Here is an 18,338-nt window from a genome sequence, read left to right as displayed (position 1 = left end):
GAGCAGAGAAGAGGATCCACCGATGAGGAACGAAGAGCCACAAGGAGGGAGGAGCCACGAGCAGGAGCGAAGAGGAGGAGCCACGAAGAGCGAGGAGGAGGAGCCACGTGGAGGAGGAGGAGCCACAAGTAGGAGGAGCCACGTGGAGGAGGAGCCACAAGTAGGAGGAGCCACGTGGAGGAGGAGCCTCAAGTAGGAGGAGCCACGTGGAGGAGGAGCCTCAAGTAGGAGGAGCCACAATGAGCGAGGGGGAGGAGCCACGAGTGGGCGGAGTGGAGAATTCTCCTTCCAGGCAGTAGGAGTGGTGCCACTGAGACCACTGGCCAAGGCCTCAAAGCCACACAGAGACAAAGGGGCCGTCCATAAATGACGTCACGCACCTAGGGGGAGGGGGGGGTCAGACATTTGTGACGATGTGTGACGAGGGGGGGGGGTGAGGAATGTGACGTCACATCAAAATGCGCAACTTTAAATAAATATAGACAACACGTTCTACTTAATTAAATATACTTTTTAATAAATGTTTTCTCCTACAACATCAGAGTGCAGCGCCACATTAAATACGCACTACAATGACAATAGTTTAAAGCAATTTGAAGCATCTTTTATTTGGGGGTGGTTAGGGGCAGAGCTTTGTGACGTCATATTTGAGGGGGGGGGTCTGACTTTTTGTGACGTCGTGTTACGAAGGTGGGGGGGGGGGTCACAAATCGTCCAAAATCGCGTGACGTCATTTAGGTACGGCCCTTTACTCTACACCCAGATTCCCGCCTTCCCCCCTCCCTATTGCTCGTCGTTTCGCAAACACGCCGCCGCTTTTATTAAATCCTTCATATTAAGTTCGCTTGCTTGCTTGCTTAGGACGTGCAAATCTTTCGGTCGTTTTTTAACCCACTTCCCGTGATCCAATCGAGCTGACATTTTCCACACAGACTCGTTGTGCGTGACAATTAATGTTCGTCTAAATTTTTTTCCAAAATGTTACACTTTTTAGGACAAAAATATATTTAATTACCAATTGCTTAATGGTGCAATGCAATCATCTGACCCATAAGTGGCAGCCATCTCAAGCCAGAGGACGAGAGGACTCTAGCCGCCACGCATATAAAGGATTTAGTGAAAAACTTTGTTTTTATGGGTTATACTTATTACCGATATCGCCACCCGATTTGAACCGCCTCCCCTCCCCCATCTCTCAGCCTTCACCACCACCACTCAACCACGACTGCTACCCCCCCCTCACCCCCCCAAACATCGCTTCGATTTAACACCGTTTCGATATACGTCGCAACCTTTCAGGAACGCATCCCCCGACATAAAATGGGTTTGGCGAATGGGCAGAGCGTAGAAGTGGATTGGATTCCGTTGTCCTGTCCCACACACAGCCTGTGGTCACCGATGCGAGCAGGAGCTGTTCCCTGCCCTGTTGAACATCCCACACAGGGCGAAGACCCCTGGGGCCGGCCCAGGACGCGTTGGTTGGGACCACGTCGCTCGGCTGGCCTGGGAATTCCCCAAGATCTAGAGTCTTGTAGTGTATGTGTGTAGTAGTATACAGTCATGTATAGTGTAGTTGTGAATAGTAATGTATAGGGTAGTAGTGTATAGTGAAGTGTATATTAATGTATAGTAGTGTATATTAATGTATAGTAGTGTATAGTGTATATTAATGTATAGTGGTGTATAGTGTAGTAGTGTATAGTGTTGTATATTAATGTATAGTAGTGTATATTAATGTATAGTAGTGTATAGTGTATGTGTGTAGTAGTATATAGTAATGTATAGTGTAGTCGTGAATAGTAATGTATAGTAGTGTATAGGGTAGTAGTGTATAGTGTAGTGTATAGTAATGTATAGTAGTGTATAGTGTAGTCGTGAATAGTAATGTATAGTAGTATATAGCAGAGGTGGGACAAAGTCATTATTATGCAAGTCCAAGTCGAGTCGCAAGTCATCAAATTCATGACTCGAGTCTGACTCGAGTCCAAGTCACATGACTCGAGTCCACACCTCTGGTATATAGTGTAGTAGTGTATAGTGTAGTAGTATATAGTGTAGTAGTGCTAGAGTCTGTCGCCAGGGAGGTGTGGACCACCACTACTCAACACGCTGCCGCCGCAACCCTCACCAGGACAAGCGGACTAACAAACAATATTTGGTGCATTCTGGCTGACTTTTAACTTCGGGCAAGACCACGTAAAGAAGCATACACAAAGAACGAAACAACGCTCGACAACGATTCAAACAAACAGTACTTCTTTATTGATTTCACGAGGACTTGACAGTTCTTGACGCTCGTTAAGCAGGTTACGCGGAGAAAGCGTGGGACAGCCATTGGACGACGCGGGTGTGTGTGTGTGTGTGTGCTAGAACTTCTACGTGGGTATACTGGGCATGCGCGTGCCTTTGCTGTGCGCCCAAAACGTCGAGCTGCCCACCCCTTACTTCAGCACATCGACCTGGGCCCGGCGATCGACCACCACCGCCACGGTGAACTCAGTGCGCGTGCGGGCGGCCACGGCCGGCGCCTCCGCCTCCGCCGCCCTCTTGCGAGGAGCGCGGGTTCCGGATCGTCTCGTCCACCGACAGCACGAGGCACGCAGCCTCCGACGCGGCCGTCAGGGCGTTGATCTTGACGACGGCCGGCTCCCACACGCACGCCACCATGTTGTCGGCGACGTCCTCCGTCGTCACGTCCACTCCGAACCACAGCCCGCCCTGGGGGTCGCGCGGAGAGACGCGTGGTTATTTATTATTCTATTTTTATTGAACAGGTGAGGCCTGCTGAGCTGTACTTACGAATGAGCTAGGTTCCAGAGGTTTGTTTGGAAATCGATTTGTCCAACTTTACTACCGTCGATTCCAAACACGCTGTACGGCGTGTACACCAGAGGTCGCAACCGGGTACCCGATACCCGTACCCTACCCGATACCCGGCAACCCGTACCCGGCCGGGTACGGGTAGCCGTTTGCGACCCTGGTGCGGCCGGGTACGGGTAGACCGTGAGTCACTGGTGAGTCACCGTTTGTCACTCATTTCCCAACGTCTTGTCTCTTCTCACAATTCAAGTTCCTAGAATCAACCCACCCGCGCCTGCAACATGGCTTCATCCCAGAGGTCGCAATCAGGTACCCGATACCCGTACCCTACCCGATACCCGGCTACCCGTACCCGGCCGGGTATCGGGTAGGGTACGGGTACCCGTTTGCGACCCTGGTGCGGCCGGGTACGCGTAAGGAATCAAAACCCGTTTGCGACCTCTGGTTCATAGCGCGGCGCGCTAACCGCTCCCCATAGACACGCACACAGACACAGGGACAACAGCCGGAGAGACACTGAGATAAGAGTAACAGAGTTGGGAGACGCAGACGACACACACACTCAAGACACGGCCGAGCAAACCAAACGGTGAGGACTGCGAGTAACACCAAAAGAGGGGGGGGGGGGGAGGGGGGTGGGGCGCACACACGCACGTACCTGTGCGTGCTTGGCCCGCAGTTTGTTGAGAACGTTAGTAGCGTCGAAGCCGGCGTTGTCGCACAGCTGGCGCGGAATCACTTCGAGGGCGCGGGCGTACGCGCCGAGCAGCAGCTGCTCCTTGCCGGGTATGGTGCGGGACACGTCCCGCAGGTAGCGCGAGACCTCCATCTCCACCGCGCCACCGCCGCCCACCACGGAGTCGTTCTACGCGTAGGCAGGCAGGCACGATAAGGTTTTTTGTTGTTGTTGTTGTTATAGCAGTAATTCGATGAACATATTTCCCGACACCCCCCCCCTCCCCCCCCCCAGGACAACCGGGCTATGCCGAGGCCTGCGCCGAGCCAGTACTAACGTGCCAAAGAAATTTGAAAGGGCGGCTCGGCCCCTTCAGAAAGCAAAACGTTGCCCACCGACAGTTGTTTGGTTTGCGAAAGGGGATACACGTTGGGGCGCGAGGTACTGCAATCGCTTCCACGTACGTACGTTGGAACTTCTTTCACAGCGTACGTAGTCACCCGCGCTAATCGGAGGTGCGCGGGGAAGGTCAAAAAAACTAAACACAAAAAAAGCTGATCTAAAGAAATGAGTTTTCAATCTCGTGTGTGAACATCTTAAAACACCTCCTGTTTTGATTGCCAGAAAGGGTCAAACCAATTCTCATTTTTCATAATTTTTAGCACTGGTACTCAAATATAGATTTAGTGCAGGGACTGCACTTTCAGAGATACGGACAAAACCTGGTGCGTATGTCCACTTGCCTGTTCAGACTCGGAGTCTTAAGTTCAACCGCCGCGCAATAGATGGTGGTGGCATCTACATCTACTGGAGATTATACAACTTTCAAAGCCGTTCCCCATTTTCAGTGTACACGCCGTACAGCGCGTTTGGAATCGACGGGAGTACAGTTGGGACTTACGAACAGACCCCTGGAACCGAACTCATTTGTAATTAAGAGGAATCTCTGTATCTCATACAACCCTTTGCTCCGGCACCTTGAGATGCACTGCATGATACCGAGGCGTGGTATGAATATTAAAATGACGACGACGACGACGATTGTCTGGCTATGCGAGGCGAGGAACGTACCTTGATGGCTCTCCGCACGATCATGATGGCATCATGCAGAGACCGCTCCGTCTCGTCCATGAACTGCTCAGCTCCTCCGCGCAGGATTATAGTGCAGGTTTTAGCCTGCGGGCAGCCCTTGAAGAAGTTGTACCTGCACGCACGAGTGAAAACACGCGCACATATATAGTCTTTTTCGATTTAAAGCTCTTGCGACTGCAGGGATTCATCTTCTTGGTTCTTTCGGTAAAGTCACGTAGAAGGGAAATAATTAAATAATAAAAATAAAACATAATAAAATAATTCTCGCGACGTTTCGGCCACAATGCAAGCAGCCGTCCTCAGGTGAAGAACAGGTCTGTCGGGAAGACAGAGTCTACACTAGGATAACAGATTCAGACTCTGTCTTCTCGACAGACCTGTTCTTCACCTAAAACATAATAAAATAATTCTCACGACGTTTCGGCCGCAATGCAAGCAGCCGTCCTCAGGTGAAGAACAGGTCTGTCGGGAAGACAGTGTCTGAAACTGTCTTTCCGACAGACCTGTTCTTCACCTGAGGACGGCTGCTTGCGTTGTGGCCGAAACGTCGTGAAAATTATTTTATTATGTTTTATTTTTATTATTTCCCTTCTACGTGACTTTACCGAAAGAACCAAGAAGACATATATAGTCTATTCTCCAGTAACGCAGTAGTTGCATTCCTGAAGAACACCGCGTTACGGAAAGATCACGTTATAATTTATAAGAGGGGTAAATTAGTCGGTGACAACATACGTGGAGATGCGTACGTGGGCATGGGTAGTGTCGAGAAGTATCCAGCAGCATCCCAATGCCTTGTGCGACGCTACGTCGATGCGGCCGTTACGACCGCTTATTCTTACTCGCGCGACGTAGTTACATTCACTCGATCGCGTTGTATCCATTACGCATCAGCGTTATAAAAAAAAACGTGTTCCCCAACACATTCATCATTGTGTTTTAGCAAATTCACGTCAGGAAAACAACACGCGGCTTTACAGGAGAACGGACTGCACATGGAAATAAGCATGCCCACGTACTCGTGGTGAAGGGTTGCTGCAGTGTGTCGATAGTTCAGTGTTAATGTCCAACTTTATTGAGGGATTACTACTACTACTACCGTGTGTTGTTATCCTGGTGTGGTCTGGGACCGTTCTGTTTACATTTTTGCTGCCCGTGCCAATCTCAATAAACCGGACTTATAGAATTTATTTATATTTAGTGACGTGCTTACCATTTTCGCTATTTTGCACTCCGTGTTTTTGTGCATTGTCTGTTGTTGTAACTTTTCTGACCTGCCCTATACTGGACATCTGTGAAAAAGAGCTTCGAAGACGATACAGGTTTTTTTGGGTTAAATCGCGTAAATATGAATGTGTCGTTAAACCCGCCACCACCCGACAGGTAAACAGAACGTGGCCATAGTTACTAATACAGTACACCGGTGTGCAAATCCACAACACTGTGGATTTGCTCTCCAACACACCGGTTTCGCTGTATTGTTAACAAATTGGCATGTTCTGTTTAACGACACATCCATATTTACGCGATTTAACCCATAACAAAACTATATTATGGATGATATTGGTCGCGAAAGCCTACGTGTGAAAGAGCTTCATAGGTCATCGGATTGCTCTTCTAGTCCAAACAAAAAAATATCAAAGGCAACGTTTCAAGCAATGGCCCTTCTTCATTGCACATAAATTAGCGGATTAAAGTTGAAAAAAAATAGGCCAGTTTCGTAAAAACCCATCCCCGCACCCTCTGCAAACCCAGCGGTATAAACGTGGTGGGGGTAAGTGTTCGTACTCCCAGCTCTTCCAAATAACCCAGGAAGCATCCCATATCTCACCAAACCTTCGCGACTAAGCACGGTGGAGTCTGGATTCGTGCCAGGATGAATAACCACCACAAGATTGCCAGAGTTGTCAAAGAGTGGCTGCGGGCCCTTTGCTAATTGGTGGTCAGTATCAAAATATAATAGGTTTTACCCTATTTTTATATCCTGATAACCCACACGTCGCGCATGGGTGCCTTTCCCCAGCGGCGGACTGACCAAGAGGGCCGTTCCCGTACTCGCTTGCCGCGCGCGACACGATGCAGCCCGCCGCTGTACGACATCACCACGATGCGCTTCCCCCGGAACGCGACGAAATGACGCGAGTTACACAGCACGTTCCGCCGTGTCCGTACGCGGTCGAACACCGCGCCACTGTGCCGCCCGTTCCACGCTTCCTCACCTGTCCCCGCCGATCTGCATCTCTTCGAAGAGCTCACATCGTCCCAGAACATCATCGGTCATGGAACTGACGCTGGTCTGGATTGAGCCGCCACAAGCCTAAGCAAAGGAACCAAACAAGTATAACCCGTAAAAACAAAGTTTTTCACTATAAATCCTTTATATGCGTGGCGGCTAGAGACCTCTCGTCCTCTGGCTTGAGATGGCTGCCACCTATGGGTCAGATGATTGCATTGCACCATTAAGCAATTGGTAATTAAATATTATATTTTTGTCCTAAAAAGTGTAAAATTTTGGAAAAAAATTGTCACGACCATTAATTGTCACGCACAACGAGTCTGTGTGGAAAATGTCAGCTCGATTGGATCACGGGAAGTGGGTTAAAAAACGACCGAAAGATTTGCACGGTCCTAAGCAAGCAAGCGAACTTAATATAAAGGATTTAAAAAGCACATGGTGGTGACTCGCAGGATGCGCCAGAGCTGAGTATTTAAAAAAAAAAATGCGATGGCTTTAGTTTAACTTTGTGCCATTAATATTACAAACATGTTCACATTCTCAAACACAATGTGACCAAATTTTACCAGATTTTCATTCAGAGATGCAAAATGACAATTGGTGAAAACTATCCACATCGAAGCTACATTAAGACCACATATTTCAAAAGAATGGATTATAATAATTACATCTACAATAACAAGGTATTACAGAAAAATGATTGAGGTACTCATTCACAACACATTCATATGTAAACAAGTTCCCGGTACCAAATCATGTTATGGACATCAAAACTTTTTAAGTTTCCAGTGTCCACGGTGCAATAAAACACTAAAAAAAAGTTTTAAAAAGCTTGGTTTATAAAAAACAAAACAATGTTAATAAAATGATAACATTAATCTTTGTGCAAATTGAGAGGTCATTGATATACACATTAGGTAAAACGCATTGTTTACAATCCCGTAACCGTACCCGGCCGCACCAGGGTCGCAAACGGATACCCGTACCCGGCAGGGTACGTAACCCGTACCCTACCCGATACCCGGCCGGGTACGAGTAGCCGGGTATCGGGTAGGGTACGGGTATCGGGTACCTGATTGCGACCTCTGGGATGAAGCCATGTTGCAGGCGCGGGTGGGTTGATTCTAGGAACTTGAATTTTGAGAAGAGACAAGACGTTGAGAAATGAGTGACAAACGGTTACTCACCAGTGGCTCACGGCTTACCCGTACCCGACCGCACCAGGGTAGCAAACGGGTACCCGTACCAGGCCGGGTACGGGTAGCCGGGTAACGGGTAGGGTACAGGTATCGGGTACCCGATTGCGACCTCTGGTGCATCATCATGAATTATCAGATCCCCCGATCAGCCTTAACAGACTACTGGGGCAAGTGCTGTTAGTGAGCAGCACCTATGAAGGCCAGCACAGCTCGCAATCGGGATGGGATTGATCAGCATCACACCCGTCCGCCTTTGTCTCCCCAGTGACGATGCTGTTTACACATCGCACCAGGTACTCATTTGAGGCTGAGTCGACCTAGGTCTGTGTCTAGTAGGATGGGGATGGTTTAGTCTTATTTGTATGCGACTGGGTGATTTGTTTACCTTACTTGTACTTTCCACTCCTGTCGTGTTTTTGTACTGTTTGTTGTTGACAACGTTCTTACCCCGTTGCTCTGACTGAACATCTGTGAAAAAGTGCTTTATATATCGCTAATCGGATTCCTCCTCCGGTAACAATATTCCGATTCTGTCTAGGCCCAGAACCGGTTCAGACAAACGCACACTGTGGCCGTCCGCGAGCGGTGAATCGAAAACCTGGGGTTCGTGGCGCGGCGCGCGCCAAATCACTTGCACCGAATCGCTTGTGTCACCGCCAACCCCCCCGCCAGCGACAACGCTGTGGTTCGTGTGGCTTGTCAAGGCGAGCGCTCGCGCGTCGACGGGGGCGCCCATACCATCATGGTGCGCTTCAGGTCCTCCTCGACCACGCGGCCGGCGCAGAACATGTCCCTGTCGGCGAAGTACTGCGTGGCGACGTCGCCGATGGGCAGCTTGGAGAGGACGACGCGAGCCCCCGACGCCTCGATCTTCGCCAGCTTGTCGTACAGGATGCCCCACTCGGCGTCCACGATCGCCTGGTAGTCCTGGCGGGCGGACGGACAGACGCGCGCACGCACGGCAATGCGTGTACGTGTGAACGTGTGTTGAACTTATTTCATGCGGTATGTGGTCAACCGACACTCAGTGAGGCTTTCCTGATGTAAACAAGCATAAAAAATAACAAACTAGAGTATATGCCGCCCTAGAATCATCCGAGTATGTACGTATGTTAAACTTATTTCGCACCGTACGTCGCCAACTGTGCTAATCGGAGGTGCGGGGGGGGGGGGAAGGACAACAAACTATGGGTCTTCTGTGTGAGTCTATGCATCTGTGTAAGACGACAGCGCGATATAGTACGGAGAGAAAACAAACTGGTAATTGGCTAGGGGAGGCACAACTATTTCCGGGTATGAGATTTTCTCTTGATGTTATCTTGATTTTGGGGGGAAATTGTTCAGTTTCCGACGTACGGGTAACAGATCTACGGAACCCTAACCCTTCCGTAAGCCGGGGGGGGGGGGGGGGGGGACCGCCTGTACCTGGACGTTGGTGACGCGCACTTCGGCATTCTCGCGCTCGGCCTTGAGCTCGAGCTCGACGTTGAGCAGCGCGATCTTGGGCTGTGCGTACGTCTTGGGCTGCATCTCGAAGCCGGCGTAGGAGAACGTCTTCTTGAACGCGACGCCGGCCACCAGGTGGGAGTCCTGAAAGGCGCGACGAAACGGTCGATGTTCACGACGAGCACTACTACGACTACGATCGCTGCAGCAACAACTTTGACCATCCGAAGGGGGGGGGGGGAGCGGGGGAAGCAAAAAGAAAATCGCTGAAAATATCCGTTGTAGTTCAGATTTTAATCGCATTCGGAATGAGCACGAGTACCATTTTTTGTGCGTCGGTTATTTGGGTGAAACAAATGTTGCAGAACGCGCGGTCAAAGCGGCGGGGGATTGATGATTGTCGTCATCATCATCACTGCTTGTGTCTCTTAATGCATCAAGGCTTGGGGGAACCTTCGTCGGGAAAGCGTTTAAAAGCGAACACCGCAAAGCGCGCGTGTGCGTACGTGTGCGTGTGTACGTGTGCGAACGTGTGTGTACGTTTGCACGCATGCGTGCGGTAGCAGCAGTACCTCGAGACCGCCTCCCTGCACCTTCTTCATGCCGATCATGTTGAGGGGCATGAGCTCATCCAGCATCGACACGGCGTCCACGACCATCGCTGCGAAGAAGTCCTTCTGCTGCGAGACCAGCTTGGAGCTGAGCGCAGTGGCGGCGCACTTCACGAGCAGAGCACGGAGCTCTCTGCGACGAAAGACACACACGAGATCGTCATCATCTTTATCATCATCGTCGTCATCTATGTATGAATGTGTGTGTTGAGCTTCTTTCGCACCGTACGTAGCCAACTGTGCCCATCGGAGGTGCTGGGAGCACAAACTAAACACAAAAAACAAGTTTTAAAGAAAGTAGTTTCTTAATTTTGGAGGCAAGGGCGTTCCAAATGGCTGCAGAAGCGCATCCAAAAGCGGACCATCGTCGCAAATGTGTGAAGGTGCTAATTCTTGAGCGTCGTGATGGCGTACTTCACGAGCAGAGCACCGAGCTCTCTGCGACGCAAGACACACAGGAGATCCTCGTCGTCATCATCGTTATCGTCATGCATGAATATGTGCGTTGAACTTCTTTCGCACCGTACGTAGCCAACCGTGCTAATCGTAGGAGGTGCGGGTGGGCAAACTAAACACAAATTGCAAGTTTTAAAGAAATTAGTTTTCAATCTAAAAGTGCACAGCTCCAGTGGCTTCGTAATATCGGAAGCGCGTTCCAGACGGCCGCAGACGCGCATCCGAAAGCGGACCATCATTGAAAACGTAAGGAGGTGCTAATCGCACTAAATTAGAGGTGTTAATCGCATATCTGATTGGCACGGATGGCTATGTAGAGTCCGAAAGAAGTTGAATATACATGCATACAAACTGACATCGCGAAAATCATTATATTGACATTTAATTCTGTATCGTACCGTGCAAAACTATATTGTGGCAACCCTGCTTTATATGGTCCGGTGATAAAATAATTAAATTTTCTTAAAGTGTAAATAAAAATCAAACTACGAACCCCTTATCTTCCTTCTTGACGGGCACAGATATTTCTTTGATCTTTTCGATGGCCTGAAAGGTGCAAATGACGAGTTAAGAACCACACACACACACGCAACGTAGGCAGGACATTCATGACGATCACTCACGTGAGTGAGAGTGGTGTTTTCCGGGGGGAAATTAGATGCATGGTAAGTTCACAGACGCGTTTAGATTTCAATGACTAATTACTAAACGACTTTTAGAGAAAGCGAGCAACAACATCTTCCCCTCTAATCGACATCTCACGTGTTATCGCGGACTGCGCTTTAACCTACGTAATTTATTTTAACGCCATTTTTCCACAACGTGGTGTTCTTTAGGAACGCAACCACCACTGCGTTATAGGGGAACAGACTACTCCGAAGAGCTGTGCTCATAGGTTGGCAATGTAACGTTGTTCGACGCTCCAAAACGCACCAGGCCGGTGGCCTTGCGGAAGGCGCGCGTGATGATCTGCGGGTGCATCCCCTCCTCCACGTACTGCCGCACTTGCTTCAGCAGCTCGGCGGCGAGCAGAGTCACCGACGTGGTGCCGTCGCCCACCTGAGCGGGAAAGCCACGCACACGTCCATCAGCTTGAGACACCGGAGATTGCAACACACTTGGAGCAATGCTCTAAATGTGTATGGTCAAGTCGGTGACCACGTGGTACAGGTTAGAGCAGTGGTCTTCAGTGCGAGGGCCGCGGGCCACTGGCGGGCCCCTGGTGGCCTTTAGTGCGGCCCCCCGACAATACACAAAAAGTGAAAATACCCCCCATCATCGTCGTGCTGTCACAAACCCAACAATGGTTTCAAATGTGTGGCGGCCCTCACACTGATGATGTCTTATCGGCGAAAGTGGCCACCCCCCTCTTGAAAATTAATGAACACTGAGTTAGTGATGCAACAATAATTGATTCCCATCGCTCCGATGATTCAGTGTGAACACAGATTAATGCATGGTACTCATAAACTATGAATTTACTAAGCCTCCAGTCAGCCAGATTGGCCAAGTAGTTGTGTGCACGCCGCAGCGCACACACACACACAACACCACACGCATCACCTCTGCATCCTGAGAGCGAGCAATGTCCACCAGAGTCTTGCCAGCGGGGTGGACAACCTCCAGAAGCTTCAGGATTGTGGCTCCATCATTGGAGATGGTGGATTTTCCTGCACAACACACAAGAGACGCTGATGTTATAAGCATTACAATAAGTTTTACCACTCCCCTGGCATTGATTCAGCAAATCCTTTTTCAGAAGCGACCTGGCGACAAATTATAGCTCAACGAAGCGGCTTATCGACTTGTGGAAATTTAAAGCAGGCAAATGCTCTAAAGGCACATCTATTCTAAATGAGGGAAAAACCCGGACACGGAGAAAAATCCACGCGACCACGGGGAGAGAGACACGCAAACTCCAAATATACAGGTGTCAGGGTTGGAGTTGAACTGACAACCTCCCTCTATACCAGGTAAGGTAGTTAACATCTCGCCACCGTGGTGCCTGCTCGTGTACAAGTGCAAGGAAGAAGTCTGGAAGCATTCTGAATCGTCTACAGAGTTCGGAGATGAGGGATTTGGGAAGATGAGGGAGATTTTGGGGGGTGGGGGGTGGACGAAGGATAGAGTTGCAATGCATTGCCTCCACGTCCCCTGCTGGAGCCACACCAACGTCCCCCGCACGTGCCCCTGCGTACCGCGATCATCAATGATCAGCTTGTCCATGCCCCGCGGGCCGAGCGTGGTGCGAACCGCATCGGCGACCACCAGGCACGCCGTGATGTTACTCAGCAGCTGCGGAATCCCCTGGGACGTATCCGTGCCCTCCTTCAGCAGAATGATTGGCGTGTTCTGGCATCGTTCACACACACACACGGTCATCATGGAGTCTGATGGGTGGCAAATAAGGTTGTTAGTCGATTATCAGCCCTGGGTAGGCCTTTACACGCAAGCCATCCACGAGACGAAGCTCTAGAGAGGCCGTAAAGGGAGTATTTGGCCTACTCTTTCACTCTGATCAAACGTCTTGGAAAAGGTGGGAGTACCCACACTTCACCCCACCACACGCGACCTGCCGATTGACAATATGCGGTGCACCCATGTCTACTGCCGAGTGGATAGAGGCTTGGCGGCATGCAAGAAACGTTCCCACTGTTACAATTTCCGCGCCGGGAGATTGAATCGGCGACCTCTGGATTGCTCACCGTGACGATAACCACACCTTTTCGTAAGCGCCAACAAAACATTTAACCCTTTCACTGCGCTAGAATGAATGCGCTTCGAGAAAGCACCCACTCCTCGCGACATGAGGTCGAGGGGGTCCCGATTGCTTGCGAACCACTAAGGCCATGGACGCATTCATTATGAATGCATGATAAAGACATCTGTGGAAAAAAGAGCTTGATATAGCTCATCGGATTCCTCCTCCAGTATTATCCATCTAGTTTTGGTTATCTGTGCCTACCGACTGGCACTCTGTACGCTGTGTGTGTAACGCTGGGTAGGTTTTGGGGGAGCGGTAGTGCAGTGGTTAGCGCACTGCGCTATGAACCCGGCGACCCGAGTTCGATTCCCGCTCACGGCCAACACCAGTGACGATTATCTGAACCGGTCCTGGGCCTCCCCTAGGTCGATTCAGCCTCAAATTAGTACCTGGTACAGTGTAAAACCATTGCTACTGGGGAGACAAAGGCGATCGGGTGTGGTGCTGGCCACCCACCCCTTCGTGTGTCGTGACGGCCTTCATAGGTGTCAATCCATATGGTTTACCCGTATTCTTGTAGAGGGAAATTTAGTTTTCAGGTCCATACGGCGTATAGCCGTTTCAATACGGCCAAAAAAACATGTGGTCTATTTGTATTGTGTTTCTCCCTTGTGATGTGATATTGTAGAATGAACGTTGAGTTTTATAAGGGCACGGGGTGACCAATAAGGTCTGAATTGGTCTAATAAGTTAGGCACTAATAGGGGGTTGACAGGTATGGTAATCAAATGATTTAAATTCCCAATATGCTAAAGTAATCATGTCACAATCAATTATATATATCGCTTTGGGCGAATTAATGTACAGAACGAATTCTACCGAACGAGGCTGTACTGGACTGCGATCGGACATTGATTGCATTCACGCTTTATATCCATTTATTGTATTCACGATTAATATCTAATGATTGCATTCACGATTTATATCCATAGATTGTAATCATGATTTATATATCTCGATTATATTAATGATTTATATCTATATTGTATTCACTATTTATATCCATTGATTGTATTCACAATTTATCTCTTTGATTGTATTCACAATGTAATAGCGAGCTATTCTACCTTCTAGAAGCTTCCTCCAGCAGTGGCGTGAGAGAGCAATTGCAGAGCCGCGCCTATTACTGTATAAATAAGTTAATGACTATTCGCCAACGTTACCTTATGAGGCGAATTTGGGTAAAAGCGCTACGTAAATGTAAGATAAAAGATAATTGTGCCAAAGATGGTAACGCAGATGAAACGGCACGAGCGAGACATTGATGAATCGATTAACTGGATCGGAACGTGCGCGATCACAAATCGATTACTAACACAACTCTCGCGTATTTTAAAACGCCGCAATCGCTCTCATGCTCGCGGCGTGAACAAAACTTTGAAAAGGGAGGGGGGGGTAAAAGACGGAACCTGACGAGAATAATTAAAAACCAGCTGCGAAAAAAACTAGAATAAAAATACGCCCAAGCTGGAATCGCGACGAGGGGCGAATCGATTTACGGGGGAAGAATCGATCCGCGTCAACCGTCAAACCTCCCATTCATTGCGCAGTTCGCCTCAGAATGTCTCGAATTAAATACAAAAAACTCGCCGCGTCTCTCTCCCCTCTCGACGTAATGCGAGAGCCCGAGGACGGCGTGAGCGACGTAGCGAACACACAACGCGAACCCTCACAAACACACAACGAGCAAAGCGCGCCCGTTATAATCCACACAACCAACCGGGCTCTATCCGAGCACAGGCCTCGGGCTTCACCGCACCTCCAACGCCGCGAGGCCTCCCTCGTCTAGAACCCACGCGCGTCAACGCCGCCTCCCTGTGTGGCGGGGGCCGTGTTAGGGCCCCGCGCGATTCGCGAATGCCTCGCGGGCGCTTGGAGGCCATGCCGGGAGAGGTGGGGGAGCCGAGGCACAAACTCACCATGGCGGCAGGAGACGCGCGGCACGAGGAGACGAGAGGCTGGGAGGGGCGTGGTCAGCGGGTACAGGGGGCGGGGCAAGAGGGGAGGTGGGCGTGGCTAAGCTGGGAGGGGTAGGGTCCATGGGTGAAGCGGCGGGAACGTAGGGGAAGGGGGGGCAACTGGGGAGGGGCGTGGTCAGAGATAAAGTGGGCGGGGCAAGAGGGGAGGGGGCGTGGCTAAACTGGGAGGGGCGGGGCAAGATGGGAGGGGGGCGTGGCTAAACTGGGAGGGGTAGGGTCCATGGGTGAAGCGGCGGGAACATAGGGGGAGAGGGGCAACTGGGGAGGGGCGTGGTCAGGGGTAAAGGGGCGGGGCATATGGGACGGAGGCGGGCGCTTAGGCGTCACGTGACGAGGGAGAACGGGCCGCGAACGTTCTGGAAGCACCGCCCCCCCGATCCCCACCCAACCCCCCGACCACCCCACCCTCCACTGTGACGCAACTTCCGTAAGGAAGCAACCGCCATCTTACTCAGGGGGTTGCCGGTGTCCAGGCGCGTTTCTTTAGTCGCCATCTTACTCAGGGGGCCACCAGAATGTATTTATTTTGTCACAATCTTTATTTATGATGGAGAAATCCGATGAGCTATGAAGCTCTTTATGCACACATGTCCAGTAAGGGGCGGGTCACAACGTAACAACAACAAACAAAACAACAACAAAAACAGAGTACAAAGTATAGGAAAGGTTATAAAATCACGAAAATATATTTTTAATTTTACTAGGTAAGGCCCACTGAACTTATTAGCTTCTTTAGAAGCGACCTGGCCACGACTGATAGCTCAACGAAGTGGCTTACCATGGATACAGTCCAGTTGTGGTTGACAGCTAATACGTTAGTTAGCAAGGCAGTGCTGGTTGCACAATCACAAATAACAACAACACAACACGTTCATCAACAACACTGTGACATTAAAAGGCAGAGGTGTGGACTCGAGTCATGTGACTTGGACTCGAGTCAGACTCGAGTCATGAATTTGATGACTTGCGACTCGACTTGGACTTGCATAACAATGACTTTGTCCCACCTATGAGATGTGGACTCGAGTCATGTGACTTGGACTCGAGTCAGACTCGAGTCATGAATTTGATGACTTGCGACTCGACTTGGACTTGCATAACAATGACTTTGTCCCACCTATGAGATGTGGACTCGAGTCATGTGACTTGGACTCGAGTCAGACTCGAGTCATGAATTTGATGACTTGCGACTCGACTTGGACTTGCATAACAATGACTTTGTCCCACCTATGAGATGTGGACTCGAGTCATGTGACTTGGACTCGAGTCAGACTCGAGTCATGAATTTGATGACTTGCGACTCGACTTGGACTTGCATAACAATGACTTTGTCCCACCTATGAGATGTGGACTCGAGTCATGTGACTTGGACTCGAGTCAGACTCGAGTCATGAATTTGATGACTTGCGACTCGACTTGGACTTGCATAACAATGACTTTGTCCCACCTCTGTTAAAAGGAAACATAAATGAATGGACGACGCTTCGGCCGATGAACCTTCTTCAAGGCGAAGGATTTTGGTAGATACGATGCAGGGAAGAAGGGCATCAGATGCGCTGCTCTAAAGAATCTTAATTTGGAGCTTTCGTGACTGCAGGAATTACTCTTTGGTTCTTTCGGTAAAGTCACGTATAAAGATAAAATAATAAATTAAATAATAGCATACGACGTTTCGATTGCAACACAAGCAATCATCATCAGGTACAAATGAAATAGCATCAAAAATCTAACCAGAAAACTATAGACAGACATATAAGCAGACAGATATCAGCCCATCAGATGCGCTGCTGCAAGGAAGCGCAGACTGAATAAACCTTCGAAACGCGTCAAACTTGGCGACAGGGTCAATTAAGCACCGACAAACAGATTTGCTGATTACATTATCTTTTTTATTTCACCACACTGCGTTATGACGACCCGGGGCGTTATGCCGCACCCGTGTACCGCCGATACGGCCATTTGTCATTCGACGTCAAAGCATCAGCACAAAACCATTCCAGTATCAACTCCGTCACGGTGCTCGCATTTAACAAAAACTACACAGGGTGCTGCACAACGTCGGCTGCTTCGAGCCACTCTTTTCCTTTGGCTCTCGGTTCGTCGTCTGGCTGACCCCACCTGCCGGTGGTGTTTCCCGTTCACCCGAAGCCCGCCGATCGGCCTTCATGGCCGCTCGAAGGTCACCAATGGGACGCGGAGTTGGCTGCTGGTCCACGCTTCCCTCTGACTTTCTTCCTGCGCCCACATCACACGCGGGGGCGTCGCCTTCGCTGCCACCACTGCCACCGCTTCTGCCACTGCCACCGCTGCTACCACTACCGTCACTGCTGCCGCTGCCACCGCCGCTGCCAATGCTGCCACCACTGCCACCGCCAACGCTGCCACCACTGCCACCACCGCTGCCAACACTGCCACCACTGCCACCGCCACCGCTGCCACCACTGCCACCACCGCTGCCAATGATGCCACCGCTGCCACCACCGCTGCCAACACTGCTACCACTGCCACCGCCACCGCTGCCAATGCTGCCACCGCCACCGCCAATGCTGCCACCACTGCCACTACCGCTGCCACCACCGCCGCCAACACTGCCACCACTGCCACCACCGCTGCCAATGCTGCCACCACCACCACCACCGCCGCCAATGCTGCCACCGCTGCCACCACCGCCGCCAACACTGCCACCGCCACCGCCACCGCCAACGCTGCCACCGCTGCCACCACCGCTGCCAACACTGCCACCGCCACCGCTGCCACCACCGCCGCCAACACTGCCACCGCCAACGCTGCCACCGCTGACACCGCCGCTGATGATGCTGTTGCTTTTAGTGACGCCATTCTCACAGCTCTGAGATGACGCCAATGATGATGATGATGGAGCCTCGTCTTCGGTATGCTGCTCCCAGTCTGGTGCGCCGTTTGTGCCGGATCGAGCAACACCAGGTCGCTTGGAGGCGGACGTGTCAGCTTTGGCTGAGGCATCTTTAGGCACGGGAAGCATCTGTTCGGATCCTCCGGACTGTCAATTCAAGTTCGCACATACATTATCAGTTAGGGCT

The 18,338-nt window shown here is 50.5% G+C and overlaps 1 protein-coding gene across 1 annotated transcript; it reads right to left on the bottom strand.

Annotated features, from left to right (window-relative positions):
• Positions 1-2,234: 2,234 nt before the first annotated feature.
• CCT7 (chaperonin containing TCP1 subunit 7) lies at positions 2,235-15,306 on the bottom strand. Its single transcript, XM_078878600.1, has 12 exons — positions 15,220-15,306; positions 12,735-12,888; positions 12,100-12,206; positions 11,470-11,595; positions 11,030-11,082; positions 10,042-10,213; positions 9,449-9,613; positions 8,762-8,950; positions 6,808-6,905; positions 4,568-4,700; positions 3,479-3,685; positions 2,235-2,718 (listed from the first exon to the last, which is right to left on the bottom strand). The coding sequence occupies exons 1-12, from the start codon at positions 15,220-15,222 to the stop codon at positions 2,497-2,499; spliced, it is 1,629 nt and encodes a 542-aa protein (XP_078734726.1). The 5' UTR covers positions 15,223-15,306; the 3' UTR covers positions 2,235-2,496.
• Positions 15,307-18,338: the final 3,032 nt, after the last annotated feature.

Source organism: Lampetra fluviatilis, chromosome 51 (genome assembly GCF_964198595.1).
Source record: "Lampetra fluviatilis chromosome 51, kcLamFluv1.1, whole genome shotgun sequence".
Taxonomy (NCBI): domain Eukaryota; kingdom Metazoa; phylum Chordata; class Hyperoartia; order Petromyzontiformes; family Petromyzontidae; genus Lampetra; species Lampetra fluviatilis.
The sequence above is the reverse complement of the archived record's forward strand: the minus strand, read 5'-3'. Positions and strand labels throughout refer to the sequence as shown.